The 14,493-nt window shown below is 45.5% G+C and overlaps 1 protein-coding gene across 1 annotated transcript in view; it reads left to right on the forward strand.

Moving 5' to 3' along the window:
* LOC144166014 (neprilysin-2-like) overlaps positions 1-9,240 on the forward strand; it is a 98,677-nt gene extending 89,437 nt beyond the window's left edge. Inside the window, exons 18-21 of the mRNA XM_077695682.1 lie at positions 877-939; positions 6,323-6,421; positions 7,215-7,288; positions 9,062-9,240. Coding sequence (XP_077551808.1) covers positions 877-939; positions 6,323-6,421; positions 7,215-7,288; positions 9,062-9,185 — 360 coding nt within the window. The 3' untranslated portion in view covers positions 9,186-9,240. The remainder of the gene's footprint in view (positions 1-876; positions 940-6,322; positions 6,422-7,214; positions 7,289-9,061) is intronic.
* The last annotated feature ends 5,253 nt before the right edge of the window (positions 9,241-14,493 follow it).

Here is a 14,493-nt window from a genome sequence, read left to right on the forward strand (position 1 = left end):
GGATATTGGAAATGTAGACAAGAAATAGCGCAAACGGACCTACCCCGCAGCGGAAAAGTACCTACTTGGTGAAGTAAAGGCGCTCAGTCACTATAATGAGGTAAATTTGCATCATTGATAAAAAGAAACAAAAGAAAACTTGAAAAAAATAAAACGCCCCAACGTCTTTAGCTGCTCATAGCCAAATCTTGTTTCCAAGGACTCATAATGTATGCAAGCAGCACAAATATGCTGTGCATTAGTAGACACTTCTCTGTATTTCTGGAAAATTTTGGTGATGTTTTATTTTAAATCGACGAATATTTCGTTCTATCATATCACAATTAATGTTTCTTTTGTGAGCTTATTTTTGTATAGGTGATAGCGCTAGCCAACTTGATAAAGCGCGATTTGTTGCACAGCAGACCCACATGTCTTTGCGCTGCGGAAATGGGAAAGCTTACTTACGGGAGAAAGCTTACTCGGGGATCCTCCCATTGATATCCCTATACAATTAACATTTTTGCTGTGAAATAAAAATTCTAGTGGAAAGGGGGAATAGTAGGCCTTGTTTTATAAGTCTGGCTAGTATATTCGCAACACATAGAACAACGTAAACACTATTATTTCCTGTCCGACGCTTTCATTACCTGCTACAGCAGCAAGGCGCTTTCATAAGAAATATACGTCTAAGCAGACAATGTTATTCTACAGTACGGCTATCGCCGACGAACTAACAATATTTCTATTATTCGGCGCCCTCGTACAAAACGCCCTAAGAAACTCGTGGGTAGCGATTGCACCTTTGATGCTATTAGCAATTGTGTCGGAGTATTTCATGTTTGCAGTTTAGTTTCCGTTGGTATGTTTTTTAGCGTTTGTTTTTTTCTTCTTTAGGTGTACCAGAGCCATAAGCTTCAGACAATGCAAGACTACCTTGGAGTACGAATTTCTTACACGGTTTGTACATCTGATTTCACCCTTCAATTTTTTTAGTTGACAAAGTTTGCTTAATTTAGCCATGCTCACACTCACAACCAAAACAGGAGCACTGAAGTGTTTTCAGATGTTATTTACCTGCGGCGACAACAGAGCTGCTATAAATGAAAATGCAATAACATCTAGTAATAACTACTGCACGTAGTATGGGGCGCGATTGTGTGGGAGGTACCAAAATTATTTTCTCCACTGTCTGGCGCTCAAGAATCTGGTGAGGGGGACGCGCTTATGTTTATGCATCCCTTGCGAATACAAAGCAGGCATTATTGTCACAGGGCAGAGAAAATGTGGAATTTACTGCTGAAGCTGCGTCCGACAGACTTCTATTCTGGATAGTAAATAAATTGAATGTGCGTACCTTCTTGCAGATTACTAAGAACAGTTTATCATTTAAACAGCTCGAACTACCAGACCCGTTATGACCCTACCTCCCCAAACGTTCGTCAACAAGGGCAGCATGCTCCCATTGGGAGATTATGCTTGTGCTTGCACAGGCATTAAATGGCCCATCGAGCGAAAAAGAATTATGGAGAGGCATGTGAGACTGTTGATGTATGGGAATGCCAGCGCATTTTACGGGTGCTACTGACGTGGACGCAACATGTGGGATCTATTGCAAACACTCTCATGTGCGCTGAAAACATAATGAAAAGGCAGGAGACAGTTCACTCTCTTTTAATCAAAATGCTCCGTATCCGGGCTGTACCTGTTTTCTTCATGGGCCGCCACGTGCACGCGCGGTGACTGTCACACCTGTCACGCAATAAGAATACAGCGTTGCACGCACTAAGCTATATTTCTCCGCCTCAAGTAGCGGGCTGATTGGGCGTCATGGTAACGTACTCGGCCCCTACTCTGCAAATCCGGGTTTGATTCCCCCGCGAACTTCAACATATTGAAATTTCTTTCCCAATTAATTGACCTAGTTTATCTAAATCGATGCCCAGACGCACTTTGTATGTGCTTTTCACTATTTATAGCTGCGGCCATTTTCTGCACAGGATGACAGCAAAAGTTTCGGCTCACAGTGAAGCGCCTATGCTCACGCATTAAAAGCCGGTGTCGGCAAGGCGTTTCATGGCGCATATCCCGAGCTTAACCATGAAAGTAGCGAAGCGGCAGTAGCTGTCCATGCCAGTACACTCCAGATGAAGTAAGAGGGCGGAAGAACGCAGCCAGGCGAACCAACAGACAGGAAGCAGAATCCACACCATCGTCGTCAATTCTCCTATTCCGCGAAGTTAGGAACGATCAGTGGAGTAACGCGTGGGAGAAAGCTTGAAGCCATTCGAAAGCGTTAAGGCGGATGGCGAAGCAAAACGTCTTATTTCACTGGAAGTATTGTAAAGCCCTTCACAATGCAAAAAATGTTTGTTTCTCTCGACAACGCGAGGCGAAAGCAACGCGCCGTACGCATTTAATTCGAAAATAACGCTTTGGCCTTCACAACTAGTCATAAGTCCTCAGGTGTCCGCGAACTTGTTTAGTTTTTCCACGTGGGTAATATCTAAAACATTCAAAAGACCAATGGTGATCCTGGTAAAAATTTTGAGTAAAATGGAATAGGCGTCTACTGGTACCACCTGAGTATAACTGGTAAGATGAAAGGAAATTAAACTCACGGGAAAAAGTGCATTAAATTTACACTTACACTGGTAAGCCTCTCGGACAGGAACCCTGCTCCGCCGCATTGTCGAAAAAAACAAAAATGTTATCCTCCAAAACAGCCTTACTCTTACCTTGTGGTTGGGAAATTGCGTCTCTAGGAATACAGTCCTTAACCTCATCTTCATTGCCAACAGCGAATACCCTGCATGGGGCCAATTATTCGGTACTCTCGACAGTGGACAGCCCATTTTATTGCCCAAGTAACCTTTCCCAAAACCCCTGTCGCAGCAACTTGGGATCACTTCGAGCAGTCCCGGAACTTCTGGCATTGATTCACGACGATATTGATAAATATGCTTTTGAAAGACGGCAGCATCGCCCAAACACGTATATTTTTTCATAGACACTACTCCCGTTGCTGGCACCCACCCTTCAAGATGCCGTTTTGGCCTCATACGAGCGATAAGAACATTCCTCGCGCAGATATCGCGCCTAGCGCCAAGTCTCAAACTCCGCTGTCATTTTTTTACTAAATAGGGGGCAGTCCAGACATGTTTCGTTCATTTATATTGGTAGATTCCCGTCCTGAAAAGAGGATGAAAAAGATATACAGATAAAGGCGGGGCTACCTTACAGCACAGCTTCGTAAAACGATGGAAATAACAGTGCCACAACCGAACCCTTAAGAAACGCATAATCATTCTTCCTCATTATGCTCATGAATATAACCACGCTCTACAAGAACACAAGTGGAGATCCCCTTAAGGCCAACTTAAAATAACCCTCAGTACGAAATAAACTTGACAACTACTCCACTACTTCACACAGACGGCTCTCATTCTCGAACCACCACCAACCCCAAGATCCTGCTTCTCAAACGCTACAGGCTCCATAATTCTAGGCGTGCCTTTGTACACTCGATGCACGACCACCTCTTCGGTAACCCCTCCACTCATTCTACCCTACCCACCCAGCCGTACACTAGACTGGACAAACCCTTTACGACCGGAGACCAACACCAAGCACCAACCAAACACGTGCAACAAGACCCCAGGAAGGAAACATATTACTAACCCGCCTTCTCCTAGTCCTGCTCCTGCCAAATACTGCTCATCATCATCATCATCATCATCATCATCATCGTCGTCGTCGTCGTCGTCGTCGTCGTCGTCGTCGTCATCGTTATCATCATAAGCCTGGTTGTGTCCACTGTAAGACGAAAGCCTCTCCCTAAGATCTCCATCGATGCCTTTGCAGTGCTACCTGAATCTATGCTCTGCCCCCCAAATTTTTGTAGCTCATCTCTCCATCGAGTTCTCGGAGGACTCCTATTGAATTTGCGGTGCTCATACCTACCATTAATTTACTCGTAGTCTACACACCTCACATGTTCCACCAAACCCCACCCTTGAGCAGTACCGGGGACCGTGTTGACCGGGTCATCGCCGGGGCAACAACAGGCTCTGATGACCAGAGCCCTTGAAGCAGAGTGGGCTCGCTGTCTCCTGAATCAAGGAGGCTGACTACACTCTCCTATCTGCACCCTAGCTTTACAAATGCTTATTACTGCTCCTACTAAGTCGAGCTTAAATGAGAGGAATCGCAAAAGGAAGAGTAAAAATGGCTGAAGGTTGCTACACCCCCTAATGAGAAATTTGTGCGCAGCGCGAACTGCTGTCTTCTCGGACGCAGCGCATAGCTGCTGCGTCTCAGGAAGCGATCATGTGTTCAGCGAAGGCATGGCGGTGCGCGCTACTCTGCCGTTATCTCTCAGCGCGTCGCCCCAGCCGGACATGTTGTAAATTGTGTTTGAACCTTCTGTGCAAATGTCATGTGATTCGGATGAGCCACGCAGCGGAAAGGAAAGAGAGTTTCTGTATTTAAGAGAAACTAGCAACGCGGACGATGTCGAAGGTTATACGTTGGTGCATCACGCAGCGTGTGCTGGGCTTCTGTGGCGCCACCTCGGCATACCGCCCTCCTCCTCACACTTTCGCCACACTGTCCTCCCCAGTTTTCCTTGTGTCTTCGGTGTTTCTTTCGTTCGCTCGGTTACGAAGCCGACAAAGCCGCCAAACCACAGTAGCGGACGCTTACGTGCTGCGCAATAAAAACAACACTTTTCCTTTTCCTGGGAAATCCGTTGAGGGTATTAAATGTGGAAATTAACCGCATGGCTCCAGGAAGCAAGAAAACCTGCGTTGACGGCACGTTGCGGGGAGGTTTTATTTATTCTTGGTCAATCCCCAACCATGTGTACGTTCCAGTTAAACCCCCCTACCTTTTGTTGATAGTAGATTATTTACCAAATATTCCTAGCAACCAATTGAATTTGGCCAGTTTTTTGGCCAATTCCTGGTACAGTATTATCAGGATTGCTACGGGCGCAGTTTTTTGCACTCTTGAGGCGCTTCCACAATATTTTCAGCAACGTGCTGTGTGTTCGCTGTTTCTGAATTCAGTTGAGGCATACTATACGAACTGGTATGATTATTTTTTAGCGCCGCGGACTTGGCCGCGACGTAAAGAGATTCTTACAAAACCCCGGAATTTCATTCCTTACAGCCGACTCCATGGCTGGGGCCGAGTGGTTACATAATTACGACTTCAAAATTCGCGGCGATTTGTTTCGAAACCCGTCCTTTGCAAATGGGCTTGTTCTTGCGAGTGTTTTACACTTCAAAACTATGCTAAATGTGTCCCAGCAGGCACGCAGGAACGCACGTACGCATGCGCACTCACACGCGCACACGCGCACACGCGCACGGAAGAAAAATAATTTGAAGACAGGTGGGGCAATGTTACAGGAATTTTACTCTTAGTGACACGATTTTTAAAGGAGCCGTAAAGACAAAATGCAAGTTTGGTTAATTCAAAAGATTGCCTCCTTAGAATCACGCTGACACCACTTTTAACGTGAACTTATAAGCTGTAAAATTAGGAAAAAAGGGAATGGCCCTGTGACCCACCAGCTCATTTCCCGCAACAGAACCTATGATGTCATACCAGACAGCTCTGCGATTGGCGGAGGCCGAAAAAAGCAAACGCAAATGAGTCAGAACCTATAAGCTTGCCGAACGAGCTGTTTGCGCTTAAATTTAGGGCACAATGTTTTATATCAGTAAAAATGGTGGGACAAACAGTGGAAGTTACGAAAGCACACGTAAACATAGAAGCACCGATGCGTATTGCTGTTGGTACTGCGCGCTATATGCTTCGTTTAGATGCACAGCACTGCGGGGCTTTGGGGTTGTCTCAGACGACACTGGCTGATTGACGCCAGCGACGGTGTCTTTCGTGACCATATTTGTCGAGCGAGCATTATGTTTTACGAAACAATTATTTTCTCCATGAACAAAAACAAGCCAGGTTTAAATACGGTCGCAAACAAACCAAAGGAATAAAACGGCTTGCCGCGGTGTGGTGGCGCCATCTAGGTGTGGTGGCGCCATCTAAGTCTCCGCTCCACACCAAGTTCAACTGAAATACTTATTCTTATGATATCATTGAAAACGTAGTTAAAACACTCGTTTGGCTCGAGAATAAAAATTTTAGCTTAAATTGATTAATTTCGCAGTGAATAAAGCATCATTTTCCTCCGTACAAGCGCTTGGGGCACTACAGAACACGAAGCGTTTCGAATAAAACAACCTTGTATTTTGTCTTCATGGCCTCTTTAAGGCAAGCGATTTAGTCGCGCTTGAGAAATACATTTTTCGTAAATTTTATTTTACAGGCCATGACAAACAGCACGGGCAATTACACTCCTCCATTGGTGTTCCCTGGTAAAAAGCTCAACTCCGAGCGCAAGATATTTTTTATTTTCTTTGGAAGCGTAAGTAATAATTTAGCCTTGATAATTTTTTTGTGTGCGTGTGCAAAGGTCCCGATTGTCGTTATGGTAAAACTAGCGAAAAAGCTGACTGTATGCAGCAACAGTGTACCTTTTAAACGGCGTGAATTTCCACTTGACACATACTAGTACTTACGTGGCCTTTCACCAGTCTGATGCTTCGACGTTACATGATACAATACCGTAAATGTGAAATCAAATGAGGCTTACTCATTTAAGAAATATATACATATATAAACAGACACATGGGTGTTCCAAAGCAAAGTGCGGAAAGGTACCCCCTACTTGCTTTTAGCCTTGCTAATGCTTGCCCTGATTATAACACTTATTTATCTGTAGCGTAGCGTCTTGATTTCACCCGCCGCGGTGGCTCAGTGGCTAAGGCGTTGCGCTGCTGAGCACGAGGTCGCAGGTTCGATTCCCGGCCGCGGCGGCCGCTTTTCTGATGGAGGCGAAAAGCAAAAACGCCCGTGTGTACGAGATTTCGGCGCACGTTAAAGATCCCCAGGTGGTCAAAATTAATCCGGAGCCCTCCACTACGGCGCGCCTCATCGCCTGCGTTGCGTCGGCGCGTTAAACCCTATAATCAATCAAATCAATCGTCTTGATTTCGTCTCACACACCTTGCATGCGACTCTCTTGACAGTTGCAGTTGTCAACAAGTCATAAATGCTTTTAACAGAAAACTTCCTAAATACTCTGGCATGAATATTTTGTTTTCTGATATACCAGAACGAGTGAATTAATATAACAACTTATTGCATTTGTGTTGCAGTTGTACTGCCCGTACAGCGTTAATGAGAAGCGTATTCAAAGTAGGGCTGACGATGGAGAAAAGTTCCCTGATACGTAAGTTGTCAGAACATTCTTTCCTTGACGTATACTTCACAAATTGGGATATTTGATCAACCAACTAAGCAACAACCATTCATGCAAGCATGCGCTGGAATGGGGATTTCACTCATCTACAATTTTTACAGTACAATGCATGTGTGCTTCTTGGATGCTACATAATGCGTGATGCCTGAATGATGCTAACACTATAAGCGCAGTATTATAACTCAGCGTCCGTCATAATCCAGCAAAAACAACACCATGAACAATGCCATTGCCTGGCTTCTCCGCATAACACACGACTGACGAATCATTGTAGGAAGCAGAGCGAATTCGGAAGTATCGGATCCGACCAAGATATATTATTTGGGCTGTTGAATTTCCTAACTGAAAAGTTGTGCTTAATTGAGCCGAATTGAAGGGTCAGAGTGCATGTCACTTTTCTAATTCAGATGTTACGCTGGTCGTGCTAATTCTATATTTTGCCCTTCGGGTTGTTTGTGGGAAAGCAGACATAAATTCACAGCATAGCGCATCAAACTCTCTTTCCACCGTAAAAGTTCGTTCTCTAAGAGAAAGAAAAAACGTAACTAAGTAAAATAATTTAAAAACGTAAACATTGAGAAATCCGCCCCGGTCTGAGTTCCGAGGTGTTGCGAAGCGAGAACGCGGAGAGCGCGTGCTGGGGTGGTTGATAGTCGAGGCCAGCAGTGAGAACTGAATCATTCATGCCATCGAGTAGGGCGTATTTAAAACAGAGCCAAATAAAAAAGGAGAGAGTGAGGAGGGGGAAAGGCCGGGAATGTTACAAATAGCATTAAAGCACGAACTCTGCTGATGGTTCAGGCGGCTAAAGACACAAGTTACAGTATGAGCAATATCGCTACGCATCAAATGAACAAATACAAATTTGTATATGCCCAGGATTGTCCAGTCTTGAAAGTTATGCTGAACATCCTCCTCTCGAACACTTTTCCTTGCAATGCTAGCCCCCCCCCCCCCCCCCCCCAAGCGACAAAAGTAGTATACTCTATATATGTACTTGACCGAAGGAGGCTTAATTGTGAGGGGGCATATTCCTCCGAAAGTCCGGAAGCAAACACGCGACTCGTTGAAGGTAATGAGTTTTTTGCCGCGAGGGATAAAGGTGTTCATCGCGTACCACACATTACCGTGAAGTGGCATAAGGAGTGGTTATACAGTCGCGATTCTCAAGTTAATTAGCAAGTAATAGCATTAAGAGCGATACATCGACGCTGCTGCTAAAGTTGAGGCGAAGGACTATAACTAGAGGAATCTTGATTGTACTTGTTTTTATATACTTGATATAGCCTCAGGCGTCGGCGTCTGATGCGGGCAGCGGCATTTCGTCCCACTCCTTGTCCCTGCCGTTGCAATAAACTGGACAAGGAATGAGGAAGGATACATATCCTGCTCAGACCCAAACACCCACACACACCGAGAATCATTTAAAATTAGTCCAGTGACAGTCTGAAATAACATACAAAATAAAGAATGAGAACACAATCTGCTCTTTTTTGATACTGCATGGCTGTAAATAAAACAAGCCTCGCAGTTAAAAGAACAGCCGGAGTGTGATACGGAGAAAATTTAGGTTGGCAGTGCGTAAGACCAAACTAGCATAAAAGACGTAATTTCTAATTGATGCATTTCCTATTAACAGCATTCAATGCAAAAAGTTTGACCGAAATGCGCAGATATTGGAAACGTGCTGTGAACATTTTTAGTATAAATATTTGCACTAAAAATTTTATTTGTTGATTTCAGATTGAACGAAATTGTATACACGTACACCGAATTCAACACCACCTTCAACTGTACTCCGACTAAGGATGCAGACACGTGTTATTTGACACCAGGAAGGAGCCCACCCAAGCCAGCTGGTTGTTAAATAAACTTTGCATCTGCATTCCCGAAATTTTAATATGTTTGTGCACAATGTTTTTTTTTTTGGCCTGTAATAAACGTCTGAATACTTTTTTTTGCGATATTTCTAGCAACTTGTATTGTGGCGGTTGAAGCATTGCGATTCGTAGAATTACTCAAACCCACAAATGTTTTCCACACAGTCAACTAGAGATTTTCTGAGTAATTTATGTCGGGTTATGCTGGAGTAGAATTTGTTAAATTTTACTATTCGTTGTCTGTTCCCTTTCCTTGCGAACGTCCTTCAGTGAACAAAACATGAAATCGAAACATTCAAGTGAGAGTGTCCGCAAGTCAGCAAGCAAGCGAGGCCTTAAAAGCATGCGAATTAGCATCGGCTGTGTGTGGGCGTGCTTTTTGCTGATCTAACAGGCTGGGGAAGGAACAGCCAAGAGACAGAGAGGCAACTCTATATATGAGGTAGGGCAGGCTCTGACTTGTTAGGGAAACGAAGTTTTAAAAATCTGCAGAAACTCGGAGAATTGTCTAACAATGCGTTGAATTCTTATGCCGTTGTCTTTAATGTGAGTTCTTTACAGCCACTAATGGCTATAAGCAGAAAAAGACGTTGGAATATTTTATTCTTTTTCGTTTTCTTTTGCTCCTTCTCACCGATGATGTAAATATGTACCATTATGGCGATAAAAGGCCTCTACTTCGGTACTTGAGTTTTTTTTTTCGGGGGTGCAAAACGTACTGCAAAGTTGGTCCAACGGAAATTTTTATACTCCCTATGCTCATTTGTGGGCTTTTATTCGTTTATTCTTGGGTTTTGAGGGATATGTACGAGATAGGCATTCTTGATTTTGTCAGGTAATTTTTGTGAAAATTTTATTGTTGTATTTTCTCATTTTGAGGGTTTGCAAAATTCTGTCCGACCAATTATTTCTATTTACGCTATAATCGGGCTCAAACGTGAAACTTCCACCAAATCTACATTTCGGTGGAAGCGCAGGGCTTTACACGGTCCTGGGTGGGGTGGGGGTACTATGAAAAGATTGCTACGCATTAAAACGTTAAAGATGGAATAAGGTGAAGTACGTTCTTGAATGGGGAAGGTCTTGGTCTTGTCGTGAGTCTTTTGAGAGACGGAGTCATGTGGCGATTGTATTAGGAAGAGGGCAGCATGCGCGTCGTAGTAAACGGCTTCTGCAAAACCGCTTGGGAATGCTAAAAGGGAAGGAAGGTGAAGGAAGAGAGTGGTTACCGTGGTTATCGATTGTATGGTTACCGTAGGATAATGGGAGGATAGATAGAATTTCACAATCAGTTAATTTCGGGCAACGTCAGATGAGGTTAGGTAGATCAGCTTTCAATCAGGCGATCAATTTGGTGATAGAGAAAGGCGTGGAGTATACTGAACCCCTATATATAGCATTCATACATTATGAGAAAGCATTTGACTCGGCCGAAACCTCAGCAGTCATTCAGGCATTACGGAACCATGGTGTAGACGAGCATTATGTAAGAATACTAGAGGATATTTACAATGGGTCCACAGCTACCGTCATCCTCCATAAGGATAGTAGTAAAATACCTATAAGGAATGGCGTGAGACAAAGAGACACAATCTCTCCAATGTTATTCACAGCAGGGTTACAAGAAGTATTCCAAACATTTGAACAGGAGCAGGTGGGAGTAAGAGTTAATGGAGAACACCTCAGTAACCTCTGATTTGCGGATGACGTTGCATTGCTAAGTAACTCAAGGGACGAATTGCAAAGCATGCTTACCGCACTGGACAGAGTAGAACCATGGGCCTGAAAATTAAAATGTAGAAAACTAAAGTAAACTTAAGTAATGACCAATAACCTCGGGACAGCGCAGCGGTTTGGGATAGGTGGCGAGGCAGTGGAAGTGGTAAGCGAATATGTCTACTTAGGCCAAGTTGTGACCCCGGATCTCAACCATGAGGCAGAGATAATTAGAAGGATAAGAATGGGGTGGAGCGCATTCGGCAGGCATTCTCAGATAATGAATGGCAGCCTACCATTGTCTGTGAAGAAGAAAGTCTTTGACAGCTGCATCTTACCGGTACTCCCCTACGGGGCAGAAACATCGAGGCTCACTAAGAGGGTTCAACTTAAATTGAGAACTACTCAGCGGGCAATAGAGCGGAAGATGATAAGTGTAACATTAAGGGAGCGGAGTGGGTCAGAGAATAATAGCGTGTTAAGGACATATTAGTAGAAATTAAGAACAAATGGACGTGGGTAGGGCATGTAATGTGAAGGCAAGATTAAGGGTATTAGAGTGGATCCCTAGAGAAGGCAAGCATGGCAGGGGGTGGCAGATGGGCAGATGAGATCAAGAAGTTCACGGGGATAAATCGGTCGCAGTAGATTAGGACCGGAATAATTGTACATCAATGGGAGAGGCCTTGGCCATGCAGTGGGCGTAGACAGGCTGATGAGGATGATAGCTCGGAGGTACACAACGCCCTCTGGCAGTTCTTAAAGCCCGAGAGCAATGGCCCATGAGAAAATGGCCTCACCTTCCGTGGAATGCGTGTATAGTTTCCCAGACGAGTGGACAAACGGAGAAGCCTGTAGTCCGCGTAAGCCTCGAGCACGACGATGCTGAACCAGGAGCGGCCGCACCCAACAGTAGGAACGGAGCGACTCTTCGTCGCATCCAAACAAATACGTTCGTCCATCAAATTCGCTGACACAACATGTGTCCCACTCAATTTCCCTCCGAACACACTTTTCAATGCAGAGCATTTCTTAGCCTCACCTCTTCCTGCGTCGGACGGTGTCAACAGTTTCGCGTCCGCAGCAGGTGCGCCTCTCCTTCCCTCCTCTCTCTCAACAGCAGCTGTCGCGCGCATGCGTCGTAGTCAGCCCGTTCGCTCCGTCGCGGTCTCGGCGTAACAGGTGCGTGATAGCAGCGTGGTGGGGCGTGGAAGGGCGCGCGCTGCTTGCGCATGCGCGCTCTCCCCCCCGTACTGCTCTCCCTCTACTGCGCGCGCTGCAAATATAGCGGCTAGCGGTCGCTCGTGTTTCAGTCACTGCGTTGCTCCTTCCTTCATTGGTTGACGCTCGTGCCCACGTTTACTCGTGTCTGCTACTCCAGCATCACGGAAGAAGCGATGGAAGCAACACTGCCTTCAATCAGTACTGAGGCCCCAATGCTCTGCATTTACTCGTGTTCCCCTCGCGGGAAGGCGCGGGAATTTTTTTTGCTCTAACCCTGGCACACTAGTTCGCATTTTATTAGAGTATGCGCATAACTCCAACCTCCCACCTTTTTCTTCCCCCCTCACCCGCTATGAGTTGTGGGCGAACCTGATCACTTGGATTACCGCACTAGGGAACCACTCCTATATATACTTTATGACTCAATAATGTTTCGCACTACTACTACTACCAGCAGTCAGCACACTAGCGCCATGATGGCGGCGCCCCAACGCGCTCTCGAGCCTTGGCAACGGTAACTACGGTCTTGTTCAAACGGGCCCGTGTACCAGTGGTCACACGGGGTCGTTTCCACTGTACCATGCCCTGTTCAGCCGCTTGGCTTCTGGCCGTCTTGGTTCGCGTTGTGGCGATACTTTCCACGCGCGGCACCTACTTTTTGTCGTTATTTCGGGACTCAATTGAGCGGCAAATCTCTCGCGTGGCCATTCATCACAGTGCGGGGAAACATAGTGCTGGGGATCTTCGTCGGCGCGGCTTCATAAAGGGGTGACCAAATAACTGCGGTAATGCTAAACCTGGTTTGCGCGACCCGGCCTCGGAGAGACCTGTCCGCCGCGACAGCGCCACATGGAAGAAACGCAAGCGGGCCGCTAGTAGTGGGTGTAAATGTTCAATTATTGCCGTGAGCGAGCATGTTGCTTTGGGGGCACCCCTATCTGGCTTTCAAACGGTAGTTTTTCCGACAGACCACCGAGCGGAGCCAATGCTTGCGCTTAACTCGGAGTTTTGTGGGATTTTTTGTTAGCAAACCGTCTTTTGGGGCAGCTAGTTCTTTCAAATTAAACTAAGTAGAAAGGAGAAACTATAATCAAGGCGAATTAACGGAGATTGCGGTGCTTGACCTTCGTAATAATTTAGGTGACGCATTTTTTAAAGTGATGCTTTGCATGCGTCACTGATAGCGTTGATGTCCGAGCAGAACAAACTGCCGGAAAGCCAACTTTACCAGTGTGTTTCATAAACGGTACATCATCCATACACCTGATAACATAAGAATGTGATCTTTTCGCACACGTACCGAGCATCCAGTAATACATAATTATATAGTTCAACATTACGCATGGTCCGTGATGATGATGATGGAATACATTTTGGGAACAGGGTTGGTCTTTTGCTTTGGACTATTGGGGAGGAGATTCTAGAGTGGCGCCCCTAGCGGCGCCAACAAGAAACTTAATAGAGGGGAAACAAAGCAGGCAACACAGGCTTTTTCACATGGCCGAAGACGTACGTTTTTTTTTCTGAAGAAAGGTATTTAGCCCTTTGTCCAATTCTAGGGAGCACTTTGGAGTATATGCTGATCTGAAAGAATTACTCCAACTGTACACATTTCCCAAGATTTTATTCGCTGTTTTACACGTTTTGTCTGAACTAAAACCCCACTTCCCTAACATTCATACGTCCTTCTACAAGAGCTGCCGCACTCAGTCATTCTTACCATGGCTATGAGAATCCGTACAACTGCTGCACGAGAAAAGTTACTTAAAGAAGAAACAGAGGAGCCAAGTCTCCAACGCTGTTTAGTTCTTGGCGTTCGAATGAAATTCCAGTTTGGTAAGAAACTGCATTCGCGTCGGTGTACTGGTCCCCCGAGAGGTGCAAAATTTTGTCTTCCCCACTGAACATAGTCCCACCCAGTTGACGCTGAAGGCGGCAGAGTTATAGTACGCGCAACACTGACCTGGTTGTATACGCATGAAAAGCTCCGTTAAGTTCGCTAATCGCGTGCGGATCTAAGAGCTACCGAGCTGCCCTAACGGCTGCCCGCACTTTCTTCGCGTGCTGTCGTTCAGGAGAGGAGAACAAAAAGAGCAGTGTCCTCCCACATTTTTGTGTTTTTCTATTGATTACGACCACCCAATAAGCGCAGAGTGCTGGGGAAAGAATACAGGGGGGTGGTCATCTTTTTTCCATGGGGTGGTGGAGGTGGCGGCCAGATTCCCCCTCTGTATCGTTCCCTTCGTCAACGTCAACTTGTCTTTCTTTGTAGTCAATTATTTGCAGGCAGCCACGGGTAGCGTAATTGTTTAGACCAATGAGTGTTGGTGTCGCGGGCCGCGGCGGCAGCTTCTG

This window comes from Haemaphysalis longicornis, unplaced genomic scaffold (assembly GCF_048455015.1).
Source record: "Haemaphysalis longicornis isolate Haplotype H1 unplaced genomic scaffold, Haemaphysalis longicornis Haplotype H1 scaffold_155, whole genome shotgun sequence".
Classification (NCBI taxonomy): Eukaryota; Metazoa; Arthropoda; class Arachnida; order Ixodida; family Ixodidae; genus Haemaphysalis; species Haemaphysalis longicornis.